Raw genomic sequence first — 19,652 nt, forward strand, 5'->3', positions numbered from 1 at the left:
TACCAGGAATACAGATTAGGTGCTACCATTAACAACTTCAAAGATACTTAGGCTGATTTTAAAGTGCTGTCTCAAAAATACTAAGTGTTCGTTAATAAATTTAAATATTTATACATCCACTTTTGCTAAAATAGACATCCACTGTATGGATTTTTATATCCAAGAAAATTATTTACATATGTTCCCAAATGTCACCCTTAAACATATTATATGAAAAAATGTTAACCAGTTCAAGAGAGAATTCTTCCAATGTACTAAGTCCTACTAAAAAATGTAAGATAATCAAATATAAGCTTCTGAAACAGCAAATGATTGAACCTAAGTGCTGATGCTATTCATTAATTTGTTCACTCACTCTTTCATTTAATAAATATTTGCCGCTTGCCCACCATGTGTTGGCACTATGTTAAGTGCTAAGAATAACAATGGTTAGTAAGATACAGGTGATCTCCTTGTATGTCCCTTACAGAGTCTACAAGTCCACTGGAGGATATAGAGAAGTAAGCTGGCAGTGACAAAGTATGGTAAGCAATAAATAATAAAGTATACTGTGTCATGAGAACATTTGAAGGAAACTTGACCAAGATTGGGATTGCATCTAGAGGAAGAGACACATAAGTTGAGAAAGAGGAATAAAGCAGGCAGAAGGGAGGGAAGGTGGCTCTCAAAGGAGAAGAGATAACATGTAAGACAGCCAAAAGGTCTTCTCTCAGGGGATGAGAGATGCCTTGTGGTCTTTTTTATTTTCTCAAGTCTAGCTGTGTGTGTGTGTGCGTGCGCGCATTGTTATCCTATAATATTGAGGGAAGTAGAGCAACTTGCTCAAGGACGCATAACCAGGAGGGGCAGAAATGGAATTAGAACTCAAGTCTGTCTTATTCTAAAGACTCTATTTTCTCCACTACCTTATACTACCTCCCTTCAAATGAAAATAATTTGGAGTATAAAACTCAAATTTAGTCATAAATAGCTATGATTATCAGAAGATGGTTTTGAAGATACTTAAAGCTACTTAGTCTTAAAAAAATTATCATATAGTTATACCAGCAAAGTTTAAAAACAATTCTAAGAGACAGGCAGAAAAACACAGAGGGGGAGAGAGTGGTGAGGCAAGGGAAGAATCGATATTTCCTTGAACTGATTTTTGTGGAGGAAATATGATTGCTGTTTATTAAAAATGGAGTCATGGCAACATCTCAGAGCGCATGCAATTTTATCTGATGACTAAAAAGTATGTTGTTTTTCTTCTAGCAAAGAATGGCAATTTATTATCCCCCACTTAGTGGTTAGAACATGTACTTAAAAATATAAGGTTCAGAATGTATCTGAGATTCCCTGTGGTATAATAAACAATTCTTTTAAATTCAAACATGAGCAAAAAGAGAAGACCGTTTCTGAAGACAGAAAATAATGAAACTAACATAATACATGATTATAGTTCCTAGCATATCGACTTTTGCTATCGGAAGAGATACTTAGTGCATTGGACAGAACTTGCCCTTCCTAAGAAATAAGACACTTTTTGTGAATTATGTCATTACAGATACTCTAATACTACATTAGAAGCACAGACCTTCTCTCGAAGAAAAGGCCGTATTACAAACCAGGTAACTCGCTTGCTGCAACAAGTGAATGATTCTGATATATTTCACTTCTAGCTTTTAAGATAAGATTTTAAAGTTAAAAGTGTTATTTTGTTATGCATCACTCAATTTTGATGGGTAATTATTGTTTACCTTACTGCTTAGAGTTTCAGGTGTTAATCTAATGAAAAGAATTTACTGGTAACTAGCTTTTTAACTTTGCAATGATGAAAAGCCTGTATTAATTTAACCTACAGATTTCATTTGTTCTGAACAGGAAAAACAATATAAATCACTTTTAAAATCATTAAATCCTGACTTAAATTAATAAAGTCATAATTAGGGCATTATGCTGTGTTTGTTATGGAAGTGGCAGGGCGAGCTGCTTTAATTACTGTCTGTAATAAAAGGAGCAGAGAGCGTACTGCGCCCCAATCAGCGCTGTCAGCCACGACAGAGCTGGGCTGCAAGCTCATCAAGTGAGCGGGCAGCAGGCTCCCGGGGAAAGCGCCTCGCGCGTCTGCAGAGGCCACTCACCGACAGCGCTGGGGAAAGAGACTCAGCCGATCCAGGGGATTAGCCCCAATTACTCAAAATTTTAACGACACTTTAATACCTGATAACGTTGTTGATAATGGGAGATCTTAAAAAGCGCTAACGCTTAAGTATCTTATGACCGTCTCCCTTCACAGCCCCTGACTCTAATATTTGGCTCATAATCTTTTTAATATAACATTATTTAGAAAAATCAATTGTCTTAGTTACATAATGGCAAAGTGTTGAAGGATTTAATTTCAGCCCTCAGCAAAACGGCTGCAAGAGGTAATTAAGTGTTTCATATCTACTGCTTGATCACTTAACTCAGCCTTCCAAGGTTACACCAATTTTCAAAGTGTAACCCCAAGATTTGTTCAAGTTCAAAATGAAAACTGAGCATTACAAGTAGTAGAATAAGGTGAATTAGTATTTTAAATTAATATTGTAAGATTTAAAATCTGCGAAAAAAAACATACTTATTTTCTCACTCAATGTTAGCCTGGGGGAAAATACCACAGAATATTTTTTTAAGGAAATTCTGACAAAATCATTCATTCACCCTTTTCCTTTGGTTTTGGACTTCTTCTTGGCTGCTCTTTTGTTGTCTGCTTCTGACTCACTTCCACTGTCACTCTCATCCTCACTGGAGTCCTCACTGGAGTCCTCACTGCTGTCTCCTTCCCCGTCCTGTTCTCCACTTCCATGTCCAGATTTATTCTCTGAAAAAAACAACCGGATGCTCTTTGATTTACAACCATTTAATTGTACCTAAGGCCACAAGTCAAGATTCATCACAAATGAAATCAGATGCTGAATTTTAGTTTATGGGACCCCACTTGTTCAACATTTAGTGGACCTCAATTGTTCAATATTTCCTATTTCGGCCCTCCGGTCATTCAGACATCTGGCCTGCTGCGCCAGGCTGGGCTTGGAGGGACTTCAACAGGCAGAGAAGGCAGTCTGGTAACAAGCAGGGAAAGGCAAAGAAAAGCTCAACCAAGTAAACCCAATGTGAGAGTACCTCACTTTTCAAACTCAAATATTTTAACTATGGTAAAAACTGTTTTTAAAGAATGATTATGAAGATGATATAGGGATAAAAAATAATCTGTAATACCTCTACTTATAATGGGAAACTTTCTTTAGAGAAAGAAGTAATGGTTTAATCTTAGGAACAAATTTTGAGAGGGAAACGAGCCATTCAAATCATCTTCAAAAATTTCTAAATTCAAAGGCAATAAAACAAAATCAATAAAAAGTTGTTACTTATTTTAGCTAGTACAGAAGTTTTCCATAGGCAAAAGAAATGATAAAGCTATACTGAAGAGCTACATGTTTAAATGTTTTATGTATAAATCATGATATATTAGGGCTCTTTGCAGAAGTGATGCATATAGTATATTTATGTGTATTTTAAACATGAAGCTTAATTTTTCACTAGTTGAAATGATTATAAGTGCAGAGCTGTATCTTAGATAAGAGGACAAACTGTTGGCCCTGCCTGTGATCCAGCTGATGAAGTGTCCTCAGAAAATACCCTCAAGTTAAAATATTATTGTAAAAGATAAAAGCATCTACTTTATGAGGATTAATTTATGTATCACACATCGAAAAGCTAGGAGTGCCTATATGCTTTTGGAATAGTTTACAGTGGTGAAAGGCATAGGTTCTCAAGCTGGAATGTCCAAGTTCGAATCCTGGCCCTGCCACCCACCAGCTGTAAGACCGAGCAAGGTATTCAACCTCTCTGGGTCCCAGTTTCCTTTTCAGCAAAGGAGGGTATTAGCTACTTTCCAGAGCTGTTGTGAAGATTAAATGGTCTGAAACATATAAAGGTGATGAGGACACAATGGTCTGCCACATGGCGAGGCACTCAGCAGCAGCAGCTTTCACAGAGAGCAAAATATATTTTACCCAAATTTATAAAGACATATCTGCTGAATAAAGATATTCTGAATTGTTGTGATATCAAAGTTAAACGCACATACATATTAACTTAGATAACTGGCTTACACTATAAATAATAAAGGTACATTTCAGCATCTAAGTTACTTTCTCATGTTATTACACAGGAGTTCAATATGAATCCAGTTCACTTCAGGCACCATCATTTAAATTTTTATGTTAGGAAAATTCTTGAGGAAATCTGTTTATCCTCAAAAAGACTTGCTGATGGGAAAAAATCTAGTAACGTCTAATGAGAAAAGTTGCCTTTTCCCTCTGTTAGCTAGAATGGAACTGTCACACGACTCACTACTGTATGTATCCAGATAAACTTATGAAAAGCCCTAATGTTAATGGAATATTTCAAATATGTACTGAAAATGGTAAGCCCCTAATCACACATGAGCTTGTGAATAAGTGAGATGGAGACCAGTATGTACACGATGCACTCGTAGCTATATCACATGTCTTCCTCAATGGTCTCTATCATTCTTGAAATTCTCTTCTTTGTGAAGTAATTTTCTCCATTTCTCAAGCTTGTTACTTTAGAAGGTAAAGCACCATAGCTTGATTTATCAGATATTTAATACATAGATTTTGATAGGGAAATAAAGGGGGAAAAAAAATGAATGCATTACTTCTATGTAAGGTAAGGGATGATGAAATAATAGTGAGGGGCCCTGGCTTCCCAAGGAACAAAGGTTTCAGAATAAAGAGTTGCCATTTGGTCTTGGATCAGATAAGTCTATTAGGTTAATTCTTATAGGTGTGTTAGAAAGTAACTCCAAAATATTTTTTATTATGCAAATCACTCAGACTTTTAATACTGAAGGGATTTATAAAAAACCATGTAACTTTACCCCATATTAGATACAAAGAAAGGTAAGTGCATTTATTCAATTTGCTAAAACCCAGGAATTCTAAGTCCTTCCTATTTAGTATTCTTTTCATTGCATACAGTTGCCCTCAATCTTTTTAGCTCTTTGTTTCTTTACAATACACAAGTGATTTATTAATTCTAGCTTTACCTCTATATAAGTTCATGTACAAGTTGAAGAGTATAAAATGGATTAGAAAGAGACTACTCGAGGTTTAAAATAAACTACATTTTTACAAAAGAAAGTTACTTTTAAAGGCCCACATTAAAGGCTTATTAAATGTAAAATTATGTTTTTCAATACGCTAATGAATGCGACAGGCAGTGTGGGCTCAAGTTCAGGAAAGCATGAGTTTCTGTTTCAACTCTTAACATTTATTAGTTTATGTGTCCATGAGGCAACATCAAATAAAAAGAGGTTAGAGATTGTTTTGAAAACTACACAGGGATATGTAAATGAAAGGAATTATTGTAATAGTATAAACTATATTTAAACCTGCTTGTTGAATATTATGTTCTAGGCCTTGCTGTTTTACAGGAGGCATAGCACGCAGGACATAGTGAACAATGTTTTTCAATGAGTTATAAACCCTACCACTGTCACTGCTGCTCTCAGAAGAGTCCTCTTCCTCCTCAGATTCAGAATAAAATTTCTTATCAGGATTCTCTTTCTTTGCTTTTCCTGCTGGGGTCCATTCTTTTGCCTGTTTAAAAAAAATGTAAATTCAATATCAATGAATTCTCATTAAGGGATTCAGTCCTCAGGCAAACTTAACCATTCGAATACTCTGTGAACCCAGAAGAAAGTTTAAGGCCTCAACAGAGGAGGCAGCTGTTAGAAGCCCTGGCATTAAGGCTGATTCCCCTTTACCACTAAAGAGAGGAACACAAACTCTCACTCAGAGACTATTGTGTTAAACCAACAACTTTATTTTACATATGATTTAAAACACTTTTGTATTTGTTGGTCTACAGAAGATTTAAACTAAGGTAGGACAGCCTAGGAGAGATGAGGGCAGTTAGAGGCAGACACAATAAGAGCAGTAAGAAATGCAAGTTGACAGCTTGATAATGAGGGAGAAGGAAAAAAAAAATTTAGTGTAGGTGATAAATAGTCCTTATCATCTCAACAGCATAAACTCTGGGGTAATCCTGTCACTGACTTCTCTCTTTCTCTCATACCCTAATCATCTAATCCATCAAGAAAGCCTTCAGCCACCTTGGTCCTGTACCACCTCGGCCAGCTCTCTCCTGGATTACGGCAGCAGTCTCCAACTGGTTACCCTGGGTCTAGTCCCACCTCCCACCCCCCAGCTCCAGGTTGGCTCAACACAGCAGTCAGAATGATTTTATTAAAACCCAGTTCCAATCAAGCTCTTCTTTGGTTTGAAACCCTACCAAAGGCTCCTTTTTTCACTCAGAAAAAAAGAAGTCTTTACAACAGTCTGCTCGGCCCTCCCTGGCCTCCTCTTGCCTCTGTGTCCTGCTGCTGCTCTCCCTCCTGCCCGCTCTGCTCCAGCCGCTCCTTACAGATTCTTCAAATACCCCAGGTATGCTCTCTCTCCCCTTTAGGCCTCTCCCCAAAGCTGCTCCAGTTTCCAACACCCTCCCCCAGATGACTGCATGGTTCATTCCCTCACTCCCCGCAAGTCTCTGCTCAAATGTCACCTCAGGGAGGACCACTCTATTTAAAATTCCAACCTCCCAGGACTGGCACTTCTGATCTTACTCTGCTCTAATCCTGTTTTGTTTCTGTCACAGCACTTATTATTCTCTAACACACATACATAAATTTATAAATTTATTTTTACTGTCAGTCTATCCCTGCTGGAACATCAGCTTGTGGAGAGCAGAGGTGTTTGAATATTTTGCACACCGATATATCTTAAGTGTGTCTGGACACAATAAGTATCAGTTGTGTGACAGCCCCTTAAAAACTTTAACACAGTGTATTAAAGTAAAATAAAATAATTTCCATAAGTGTGACCCTGATTCGTTAAGAAAAATTAAATCATGGTTCATACACTCTCTTTTAAAGGTCAGGGAAATGTATATTTTTTAAAAGGTCAAGAATAGTTAAGACTTACTTATTTATCACACTTTTGAGTTTCTAGTATGTGCCAGTTGGCCAGAGTACCATGTTGCTGTGAAGAAATTTATGGCAGCACAGACGTCCCTATTCAGGAATGGTTCTCAGCACTAGATGCAGGTTAGCATCACCTGAGAATATTTTTAAGACTACTAATACGAGCAATAAAAATACTAATACTAAAAAAGCTAATACCTAGGATTCATTTCCTAAAATTCTGATTTAATTGGTCTGGGGCAGGCCTGACAAAGGTTTTGTTTAATTATTTCCATATGATTACAGTGTATAGCTAAGATTGAAAACCACTGATCTAGAGAGGGCTTATGGGCTTAAGATATGTTGCTTAAAAAGACAAGCTTTGGTAAACTGGAAAGTCACTATCTGGACAATAACAGAAAAATGAGTAAAAATTACTCAAATATATTTGAGTAAGATACTTACATAAGATCAGCAGTACTGCTTTTCTTTTTATATATATTTATAATGTTCTGTCCTTCAAAAATGAATAAAGATAGTATTCTATAATCAAAGTTCTCCTATATTTAGTAAACACTGAAATTCCATTTTTCTTAAATCCAATAAACAATATTTTCCTAAAGCCTAGTAAAAAGTTTGTCAGGTCAATTCAGGGGGAAAAAATTACTTAATTGGACTATGGCTTTTAGGCTAAGACTAAGTCACAGATAAGGAAAATCAAGCTCTTATGCTCAAAGAGGTATATTATTTTGACACGGTCATGGACTCTCTATTCATGGAGCTTTAGATTTTAAAGGACAAAGTCTCACAGTAAAAATATTTTAATTTTTGTTATGGTCTTTTATGACTATGATAACTCTAAGCAAAAGAAATAACAGGGAAAAGAGAAGAGGAAAAGAGCAAGGCACTAATTTGTAAGTTCCTATGAAAGATAAAACACTGACGGCAGATGTGTTTGTAAAGCTTGGTATGCCAAAAACAGCCTTTCTGTAACTGGGCAGAAAAGGATTTCCTAGAACTAAGCAAAAAAAAAAAAAAAAAAAAAAAAAAAAAGTGTAAAGAATCTTCAAAACTGACTGGTGTCGTAATACAAATATGTATCGTATTTGATATTCCGGAATGGTAGTGTGTAATTCAAAGTGACTTCTAGTGTCAATGTGACTAGGTTCCCTGTTGTTTTGATTAAAATAGCAGATTATCCAAACCTAGGTCATTATTTTGACTAAGTTATATTTCATAGTAACACAATGTGACCCTGTAAGATCACTTTATAGTAAAACTAGGATAACACATGTATTATGTGCATGAAATACACTGATGTGACTTTGACGGTGGTGACAGAGCGATAGGCGAGAAAGACTATACGAAACCTTCTTTCTGTATTGTTATAGTTGCATTTGATAATAAAACTATGTACATTATTTTTATATTTAATTGAGTCTCTTATACTATAATTTTAAAACAGTATGTCCAGAGACCAATAGACTGAAACTATTTTCTGCATGGCATCAACAGATAGTGACAGTTTTTTTTCTGATGCAACCAAATTCCATCAGTTATTATTATCCTCCATAATATGTTAGCAATTATTAATTTCCACAATGTAGTCAGCAAAATGTAAAAGAAATCAATTTGTCTCCGTTGAATCAGCCAGGTGAAATGAACATAAGAAAATATGTTATTTAAAGACTGTCCCTATAAGGTAGTTAATGCTTAGAAGAGCACATGAAAATGGAAGAAGCCAGCCAGCTAACCAATCTATCAGCCAATATAAGGCTACTTTTGAGACACAATTAAAGTGCATGGCATTGCCATCAATTTCTGAGACAATAAACTATTTTTATGTTACTTTTTTGGTGGATTGGAGTGGCAAGGAGGAGGAACAGGGCAGCAGAGGAAGGAGGATAAAAGGATGGTTCTACTTGGGCCAAAACATTATGTACCCAATAATGAAAAAAGACAGAACCATAAAAACAACAAACGGGCATAATAAGAAATTAGGAGAGAGAGTATCTGCACATAACAAAGAACATTCTCTTTGTATTCTAGCATTTGACCAAAAGTTTCACAAGTAAGCCAATCTTTTTGAATATTTAAGAGAAGGATGTAGATTTGAGTGGAAATCACCAAACTGAGTTGAAAGGAGGAAAATGCAATTCGTTTTAAATTTTAAAAACTCATCTCTAAATAGAGATAATTTGTCGCAACATGAAAGCAGTGCTGCTAAGTACTAAGGACAGTACAGATTTACAAAAGAGCTCAAGCTTCCTCTCTTCATATTACATCATAAAATGCAGTCAGAGCATGAACAATGGAGTCAGACAGATCTGGGTTGAAATCCCAGTTCCATCATTTACTAACTATGCAAGCTTGGGCAATTTACTTAGGTTCTCTGAATCTTGGTTTCGTCATCTGCAAAATGGGATAACAATAACCATCACTTAAAATCATTACGAAGTTTAAGCAAGATATTGTTTACGAAACATTATCAAAGTACACTTCCAGGGTTTGCTAAATGGAGCCATTATTAGTTAATATTGCTTCTGGCCACGTTTCAAAGCCAGGTAAGTCTGAGTAGTTAAAAGAAACATATTTCTCAAAAGAATCAAACTACATGGCCCTGCCCATTATAGAAATTTTTCTATTTAAAGTAATAAAGATTTTCTTCCATTGTACATGGAAAAGGTAGTAGGCAAGAAGATTAACTGACCTTCCCATAGGAATTAGCAATAAAGACTGATAAAATGAATCCTAGTTCAATATATGTGTTCTACCCAAAAAGCATCCACAATGTAATACCTATTGTTCTTTTTTTATTAATTCTACTTAAAGAAGTTTTGGATATATTTCATATAATCAACCTCTAAAGACAATTAGAAGATCTTTCTCTTTATTTTCCTTGTTTACATAAGAAAGAAAGAGACAATAGTAGGAAAGAATATTAATTCTTTTATTTTAGTGGCCAGCATGTTTTAAAGATCTAGGAAAAGAGTATTTATATAGAGAGCTTTCTTTTTTTCTTTTTTTAATGTGAAAGCAACCTATTATTCATTTTAATTGTGACCTTGTGTAAGGACATTTTTGGGTACACTATGCTCCCTATGTATGTTTAGCCTTCATGTAAAACAGGTTCATCAGAAAATCCTGAAGAACACTTTGTATGGTTTTTCTGGAAGAGACAGCAAAAAATATTTAGAAAATATTGACAGGAAGCTTACGAATCTCCAAACTAAGTAGGAAAAGCTCAATCCAATAAAACTAAATACCTTAGAAATTGAATCTACACAGCTACAAATGCAATACCACGAATGTGGGCGGCACTGATGCAGAGAATTCAATTCTCTATTTCCTTGAAGAAAAAGAACAGTACATGTGCAACAACACAGGGGTACTACAATGGTTAGTTCCCACAGCAGTGAGAGATATATATATATAACACATTACATTTAGAAATATCAGAACAATTTTCGATTTTCAATCCCCTGCAAAAAAACCTTTTATATAAAACAATGGTTATTCTAGAAATCTCCCACTGCTTGACAAAATTAACTTCAGAAAGGTCAACTTACCAACTCTATTACTTCTACATTTCGAACTGATGGGTCAGGCGCCACCTCTGGCCAATTAGATAATTCCAGGTACCCAGTAGCTTTAGCGTTGAGAGTGTGAGATAAAGTGCCAAGCTGGAAATGATCCCTATCTATTAAAATAGAGGAAAATATAAAATAAACAATATGAGCTGTATGTAACAGAGAACAATCCTAATCAGAGCTCAAAGTAATTGGCATATTACCTCAAATGTCAAGGAATAAATACAAACTAGGAAGCTCTTCATAGGTCAAAAAACTGATTTCAGTCCATAGATTACAATAATCTCCCCCATAATGGTCAATAAAAAAGCTAATCAGTCAGTGTGTTTAGAGGTGTTGCTCTGATATGTAGCTTCTCTAAAAATTACTTTACTGTGAATATTAAGAATGACAGCACAGTTAAACAATCCATATACATGTCTTGCCACAAACACATCCAGAATTTTAATAGTTTTTCTACAAAACTGAACTGCTTTTTATCGCTTTACAACAATTAAATGAGAATAAATATGAAAACCAAAGTATATAATCATTTGTTTCCCACTGTAATGGCTACTTGTTAAACTGATAAAATAATTACTCCTTTTAAAAAGCTGGGAAAAATAAGCTAACTTCCATTTTTGAAAAACAAATTTAAATATAAAGATACGTTTCATGAAAAAATTCTTGGAAAAATTTATGTAAGTGTACACAGAATATTTAATTAATAACTCACTATTAAGGTGAATTACATATTCCATATTAAACAAAGCCATCTATTTAAAATAGAAATGAAGTCAATGTCTACAAGAACAACATAGCTTTTATCCATTGTTCAGCCAAATAGTTTAGTAAGAATAAAATAAAGTTAGACTGAAATTATTCAGATAAATAGGGCCTATAAAAATATAAACTTTAACTAATATAAACCTTGCTCTGCAGAACAGATGAATCTAGAAAGCACACTGTTCTTATATATTTATATATGCTAAACATTTATGTTTTCTAAGAGATAAATTTTAAACATGTTAGAAACAGGGCATATAATGTCATAATTTTTTACATAACATATATTTTGCACTTATATTCTGCTAGTAATACCTTTAAAAGGAGACTCAAGCAGTGGTGCGGGTTTTTGCGCCAGGAATATTTTTTTGGCATATTTACTTAGAGCTCCACTCTTCTCATTCGGAACAATAAGCTGCCTAATAAATCTTGTACGGTCTCTGATGTCGTAGTTTTGATCATACTTGCCGAGATTTAATATGTACTGGGTAAGCAATTTTGTCTGTTGGAAAAAAACAGAACAAGATGAGAATACAGTTATTTATGATTATTGATAACTCTGGATAAACATATTTAAAGAGGTAATAAAAATGAATGGTTATGTCAAACAAATGTTGTTCCATGGGGAATATGCATTTCTAACGCTGCAAATGGAATTCTGAAGCCAAAGCACATGTCCTCTTCAGTACTGGGGAGGTGAATGCTGAGTACTGAGAAGCAGCCATGTGCTAGATTATTAAACTGCTGAAGTGGAAAGAAAGGCATCATTAAAAAAATAATCATATATGGCAAACCCGCTGAAGGGTCTACGTGAGAATAATGAATGTGGAAATACAACTAAAAACATGGCACTCAAAACTTAATCGGAAAAATATGCAGGACATCAAAACATCAGAGAGTATTAGGGGGCTGGCAAACTGCTTCTCCTGAGGTGTGTTTTATGAAGAGATACTGTCCCTGGCATAAGCAGTGTCTGCACTCTGACTGCACTCAGTTACTTTACCCTGAATTATGACCCATTAAAGCAGACGCATGAATCACTGAACTGGATTACTGCAAATTATTTGCAGTGCATTTAGCTGTTACTTTTTCATAAAAGCAAGCTGCTGATGCCCTCTAAAAACTAGGATAAAAGACTCCTTCCATTTTTTTTTCCCCATGTTGCTTACAGCCTCTAGTAACATTGGTCATTTATTTATTTATGATAGAGAGCAACTTATTATAGTAGCTTTTACACTGTAATAAGATTTCCTAAGTCAATTTTTCAATGTACAACATTAACATGTATTGAGATAATTTTAATAATAATTAAATGAAAACAGAAATGTTAACAAAATAGATTTGTATTTTAAACATCAGTTATTTTATTGAAAAAGCATTATTTTAATTTAGAAGGTTACACACATAAAATTGTAACTATAAATTAAATAGGACTTATAATGCATGGAAAAATAAACATCTATATTAGAACATTTTAGAGACATTAGAAATGGATAAAAAATAAAATTAATCAAGTCAGGCAGAGCTAAAGATAATAGTTCTGTAACAATAAGGCAAAGTACAAGGAATGATGCGGTAAACTCTTTTACAATATTAATTCGTTAAGATAATTGATTTGGATAGAAGGCAACCTTCTTTCAGTAACAATCTATTTATAAATGATTAACCTAGTTTTTAAAAAGTAGAACTATAAAAAAAATAAGTAAAAAATGTTACTTTGGTTACCAACAACTGCTATCCACTAATTACCAGAGCATGTTGGTCCAAATACAGATAAGAAAAATTCTATGATTCATTTTTAAAGATAATTAGTAAAATATTCACCAGGTGAGTGATACAAGTCAAAAGGGAGCGTGGCACACTGGATCATGTAATTAACTTGCTGGGATAACCTGGGAAATACACCTAACCATTAGTTTTCTCAAATGTAGAATGAGAACTTATAATTAGGTTAACTCTAAAGTATATTTGAGTGCTGAGATTTAGAATATGCAACTAAAATAAATCAGAAAAAAGAAATAAGTCTGGCCATCGCAATTTTTTTTTTGAGCTAGTGGAGTGATTCATACTGCTTTTATTTCTGATCCCAGAAATTAACTTTTAGGAAATTAAATTATTTCAATATATTAATAGACACTATTGAGAGTGAGATAGAAAATTTCAAGTAATTAAAATTATGCGATTTTTAAAGTATGTATTTACTGACTGTAAAACTTGTTTTATTATATTGGTGGGTTATGAAACAGTTCTATTAAAAACATATTTTCAAAAATAATTTCTAAAAGATAAAAACATATCCACGTTCAATGATGCATTAAAAACATAAGCAGAATAATTATTCACTCATATTTATTCATCTACTTTATCAGTTTCTTAGCTGTCTCTATCTCTAAAATCAAGTCATTGGAATTTATCTGAAGAATATATTTTTATATGGTCTTACTATAAAAAAAAAAGACTGCCTACAATCTTCTTCAAAACTGAAATTTATGATCACTAATTATGAAAATGTTGGCATTTTCAACTTATCCTTTGCTACAGAACATAATATTGTTAATAGAAAAAATGTCCTCCTTACAGTTTGAACAATCTGGTAAGCACAGAGAAAATTCTGCTGAATAAAGGATATTCTCAGTGCGTTCCTTTATGTTAAAATGAGTAAATATCTTAAGCCCAGATATTAAACTTTTCCCCCTCCATTCAATGAAATTATTTTTATAAGATAAAACTTTAAAATAATTCTCTGTATTTTAAAAAATATTTTGCCAAATTTAGGTACTGCAAAATCAACTGCCTTCTCAATTTCGTTTCATTCTAATAAAAAATATAAACTTAACCAACAAAAACATGAGACCCATGAAAAAGTCTTTACCACAGTTGAGATACTGCAAATGACACATCTTCTAAAATAAATTTTTTAGGTCTTATCACTTAGTTTGTTTAGTTCTTCTCTTTCTTTTATAGAGATGTCTTCCTGTTTGCAAGACCTGTTTCCAAGAATTGTTATTTGCTAATATTTTCAAAAGCTGAAGGTTTTTGGCACTCTATTTGGTGAACACTTTAAAAATTTCCAAATGATTCTGAATCAAAATCTAACAAATATTCAAAAGTTTCATTTACTCTGTTCCCCTACCCACCCACCCCAAGCAAAAAAAGCCAATGTGGAACACATGCTAATTTACAAAGCAGTTTTTCACAAAATCACATTTCTAAAACCCCGCTGGTCACATGTAGCAAAGAGCGTATGAGAGTGTGTGCTGTCATGCTGAAGTACGCTTTTTCAATATGAGCTTCATCACAAGAATCTTGTAGTTCTGTTGAACTACACATATCAAATATTAGTAAACTTGACCATTACAGTTTTATTTAAATTGGTAGAACAAGTAGAGTGAGTTTACATGGACCACAATCAATCCCCAAAATATTTGTTCCATAGTTTTCTTAATTAATAAGAACACTGATATTACCATGACAACATCCACTCAGCGAAAAAGAGTAATTTTACCATCCATGTTGGCACTTTTAAATTTACAATAGCATTTACAGCGATTTTGACAGAATACAGTTCCAAAAGCTTTACTTTGATTTCATTTACACTGACAGAATAAACATATAAAAGCTTTGAGTAAAAATGGTTGAACTATTATTGAAATTAATTGATTTTCTATTTGAAAACTAGCATCATTTAGGTCCTTTTTCCGCTAATGGAGCTAATACATTAACTGTTACTGCTTCATTTTTCATATGTGCAAAAAAACTTGGGATGAAAAACGAACAAAATTAATTTTTAAAAAAGAGCTATTTGATCTACATGAGATTATGTTTCACAGAGAGGTATGTAAACATATTCAGCACCTCTATATATTTAATTGTTATCTTGAGGCACAATCTTCCTAAAATAACTCCTAACTTTTTAAATAGACACTGATCCTGTTTTAGCAAATTTGCTTATTTTCTGGTTGTTGTGTGGTCAGTGATATTACCATGATTGTCATAGTGGACGGTAAATGCTGACAACATTTTGCACATGGTAAGTAATGAGACAAATTTGGAACTTCATTTTTCATTAAATACACACTTCCATTTTAAAGAATTTATTGCTGCTGGATTTCTAACAAAATAAAAGAACTTCCAAATAATAAAATAAATAGGTTTTAGATTTACAGTACACAATAAATGACAAAACTACTGTAGTGAGAGCACTCCGACCACTCTCTTTAATGATGTACAGCAAGGTTGTTCTGTCTCTTATCTCCTGCACATATTTCACCTACAACCAACCCCTAACTTCCCATGTTTTCCTCTGGCTCCACTAACTGACAGCTGGGAGCTTCATGCTTTGTACAGGACATGGCGTAACTTGCCGGTACATCAAGTTACCATCAGATAGAACACTTAAACACTTATGTCACCACCGCTGGCAAAGCGAAGGACTTAGCTTTTCACACCATTCGTCAGGGCACACTTCACTTTATCAGCACACATCCTACACGCTGCTCTGAAAGGGAGAGGTTAGTCATGGTACATCTCAAAAAAGTTGGGAAAAGAAAGACGGAAAGTCTTTCTGATTTAAATGTTTCACATTTTAAAATGAAATCTCTGTTCCCTGCACTTGTATCTTAAAGGCCACTAGACAAAACCACAGCAGAGGTTCGAAATACAACGTAGAAGTCTACAAACTTACTCTGTCTTATTTTAATGCAATTACTAATGACACTCTATCATTAAAAAGGAAGAACTTGCGCTATATCCTAAACTGGATGGAACAATGAGACAACAGACAATATATAAGATCTGTCCTGGGCAACGGTCACAAAGAAAATAGACATGATCACGTATACAATCATGGCATTTTAACGTGCCCAAAGGCTCAATCCAAAAACAGATGGAACATTTAATAGTATGTTTAAGTAGGTTTTACTTATCAAATTATATAAGACAAGCAAAGAGAATAATACAATGTACCCTAAATAAAAGATATATTTAATATGACTATTAAATTTTTATTTCATATTAATTTTCTTGCTTAGATTTAAGGAGTTATTTTTGGTACCAACTAATGGCCAGTACTATCCAGACCCTACTTACAACAACTACTTTCTCTTTGGATTAACTATAAGTCCCTGTGACATAGGAAAAATGAACTTTGGGAGAATGCTATATAAATATTGAGGAATTCACTATTTTAAAAACTTCTCAAAATATGGGTATCATATGTTTACCTAAATTCTCTGACAAGTAATAAACTGGTAAATATTTGTTCAAACAATAGCCTTCTTCAAATATTATAATAGGTCATCACAAAATTATAAGTGTACAATTCAGTGGCATTAAGTACATTCACAGTGTTACGTAACCATTACCACCATCAATCTCCAGAAAATTTTACAGCTTCACAAAGTGAAATTCTGTACTACTTAAACAATAATTCCCTGTTCTAGTGCTTCTTACGTTGAGTAATTTTGGATTTATCTTGGACATTATAAATGTATATTGTAGAGATGTTGTTATATCCTACAATGAATACTGGTTTTTGTTTGTGTTTGTTTCAGCAGGCAATTACGGACTTCATCTCTTTAGTGCTGTTCAAATTCCAGTTCAGTTTCTTTATTCTTAACTGTGCTGCTCTGAATCCATCCTACACATGTGTGGTTTGGGGGTAAGCCAGAGACTTCAGTAGAGTTATTTGCAGATACTGAGGCTTCCGCATTGGCTTTCTCCTTTCTAGAATCCCCCCTTAACTTTCCAACATCTTTGGAAATTGTTTTCCTAAACTCTGTCTGTCCTCTACTTCCTCAGGCCAGAAGGACTCTGGGTTTCCTCCAGAGTTTTAGCCTCTATGCATAGTGCCAAATGTATCAGGATAAAAGCCACACAAGTGGGGAAATTCACTTTGTGCCACTCTCTTCTTTCACGTGTCAATTCTCCTTCAGACTCTTCCTACTTTTACGTACTCTTTGAGATGCCAGGCAATTGTTTACTTTTTGTATTTTTCCAGAGTTTATAGTTGTCTGGTAGGAGCTTTTTCAACCATACCAAAAGCAGACTGTTGACTAAATTTTTAATTCTTTTTTACACTACGTAAAAAGATTTTGAGATATTAAAAAAGTTTATTATTCAATTATTCCTTGGGCATACAAATGAACATAATGTGCTAAACCTGGTTTCCCTAGTTCAGTTTTAAAGATGGCTAAAATAAATATGTATAGAAAACAACTTTTTATATGCAGGTGAAAGTAATCATTTCAGTTTCTGTCTCATATCCAATGAGTTATGAATTATACAACTTAAAAACACTGTCAAATTGATGGTACTTAAAAATCATTCTTTAATGCTAATTTTCATGTATGAATTCTCTCAAATCCTTTTCTTGAGAAATGAGAAACTGCAGAATAGAATACAGCCCTACAGAATACCTTCATTCATCTATTTTTATATTTAATCATTTATAAACAATGAGTTGCAGTGGGAGGGTATAGCTCAAGTGGTAGAGCGCATACTTAGCACCCATGAGGACCTGGGTTCAATCCCCAGTACCTCCTCTAAAAATAAATAAACCTAATTACCACCCCCCACTAAAATAAAATAATTAAATAATACAGTAATAAATACAATATTTAAAAAAGCAATGAGTTGTATAAAAGTATATGCGAAAATTTGCTATATTTTCTAAATATCACTATGTTCTCATCAGCTGGTGGTGCAGTCTACTGAGTATCTAGAAGTATCACTAAAATATACAACACTTCAATAACCGAGCTCCAAAACTTCAGTGAGTAATAAAGTTCAAGAAAAAAAAATCTGAGTGCAAACTATGTTATCTTCAAATTCACTTAATAAAAAGACATGGAATCCATTCTACAGTTTCTGAACACAAAGCACTATCTTCCATTACTGGTTACTTACAGTTCCAAAGAAGAGGGCCAAGGACAGAACATTCACTCAGTTTTGCAAAACCACTTTCAGTCTTGATTAACATACTAATTTTGTTTTCTTTTTCTTTTATGATAATCCATAAGCTAGATTTATTTAAAGCAGCCAAACCATTGTTATGATAGTCATAACAATCATAATATTCTAGGTGTTAAGTTAACTTTGACAACACTGCATGGACTTAGTGAAAACAGAGTGTCAGGCTAACAAAGTGTTTTTTATCAGTAAACAAGGAACTCAACAGCAAACATAGATTTCTTTTTTTTGCTCAGTTTCTTAAAGTAACTCATTGCATGTATTAATCTACACAACACTCGGAAATGATTAACTGACTCCTTTCAAAGACTGACTTAAAATGTAAAGATAAAACCTAAATAATAGAAATATGCTCAAAATACTTGCAATTATTTGTTCACAAATTTTGTATACCAATCAGCAAAAGCTGTAAGATAACTCATATCACAATTAGGGATGAAGACAATCTGAAACCACACAGAAATGGCTCTGAGGAATCAACCTGAGGCATGTTATCAGCTTACTGAAGAATGAGCGTGGCCCATGGGAAGGCAGAAAGAGAGGGAGACACGTATAGACAGATACACGGCAAACACGAAAAAAAGAGGGAGAGGAGAGAATGGCAGAGGCTTTAGACTGCGGTCAATGGGGGTGGGCGGTGTGTACGTGAAGGGTGTCAAAGAGATACCAAGGAAGAAAGAGTTTTAGAGAAGGAGGGACACCAGAACAGAGTCAGAGAGAAGGAAAGAGGGGGTAAAATCAGAGAGGCTAAGTAAGAGCCAGAAAGAAAAACAGAGACAGGACACAAAGCATAAAGCCTACTAAAAGGCCTAGCAGCAAATGAGCAAAAATCCTTTCCCTGACTCACTGATCAGATTAAGTCCTCCACCTGTAGAGGTCAGCTATTCAATACAGGAAGAAGAATGAGAAAGATATTATTTTTCACATACAGATGGTGCTATATATTTTATACACAGAGGCTATTCCTCTTACCAACAGTTCCTTGAAGTCATCTGACTTAAAAAATGAATATTCTAAACTGCAAATCTGGTCAATTATATACAACTACTGAAAAATGTTTAATGCTTTCCCCTTCGCATGGAGGACAAGGTTGTGAGCACCTGCCACTCCAAATCCTGGCCTTGCCTACCTTCCAGATTGAGCTTTAGCTTTCCAGAAAGCACCAAGCTGTTCCATGACTCAGACCCCCTGCTCTCCTCTTTCCTTCTTCTGTATAGTAAAGCACTCCTCACAGCCCTTAGTCAAGAGTCTAGTTTATGAAACTTTCCCTGACCTCTCTCCTCCTTCTATTTCTGACCTTCAATAACTTTCTCTTCTGGAGT

General features: G+C 34.3%; 1 protein-coding gene and 1 long non-coding RNA gene across 2 annotated transcripts in view; both read right to left on the reverse strand.

Annotated features, from left to right (window-relative positions):
- The window catches only part of AP3B1 (adaptor related protein complex 3 subunit beta 1), a 220,474-nt gene that overhangs the window by 79,230 nt on the left and 121,592 nt on the right, over nucleotides 1-19,652 (reverse strand). Inside the window, exons 16-19 of the mRNA XM_006186723.2 lie at nucleotides 11,677-11,863; nucleotides 10,576-10,706; nucleotides 5,537-5,645; nucleotides 2,680-2,839 (exon numbers count right to left, since the gene is read on the reverse strand). Of these exons, the coding sequence (XP_006186785.1) occupies nucleotides 2,680-2,839; nucleotides 5,537-5,645; nucleotides 10,576-10,706; nucleotides 11,677-11,863 (587 nt within the window). The remainder of the gene's footprint in view (nucleotides 1-2,679; nucleotides 2,840-5,536; nucleotides 5,646-10,575; nucleotides 10,707-11,676; nucleotides 11,864-19,652) is intronic.
- On the reverse strand, nucleotides 14,556-17,803 carry LOC116661915. The gene is made up of 3 exons (XR_004317857.1): nucleotides 16,664-17,803; nucleotides 15,675-15,677; nucleotides 14,556-14,570 (listed from the first exon to the last, which is right to left on the reverse strand). It is a non-coding gene; the product is annotated as an uncharacterized LOC116661915 (long non-coding RNA).

The sequence above is a fragment of the Camelus ferus genome, chromosome 3, assembly GCF_009834535.1.
Source record: "Camelus ferus isolate YT-003-E chromosome 3, BCGSAC_Cfer_1.0, whole genome shotgun sequence".
In the NCBI taxonomy this organism is placed as follows: domain Eukaryota; kingdom Metazoa; phylum Chordata; class Mammalia; order Artiodactyla; family Camelidae; genus Camelus; species Camelus ferus.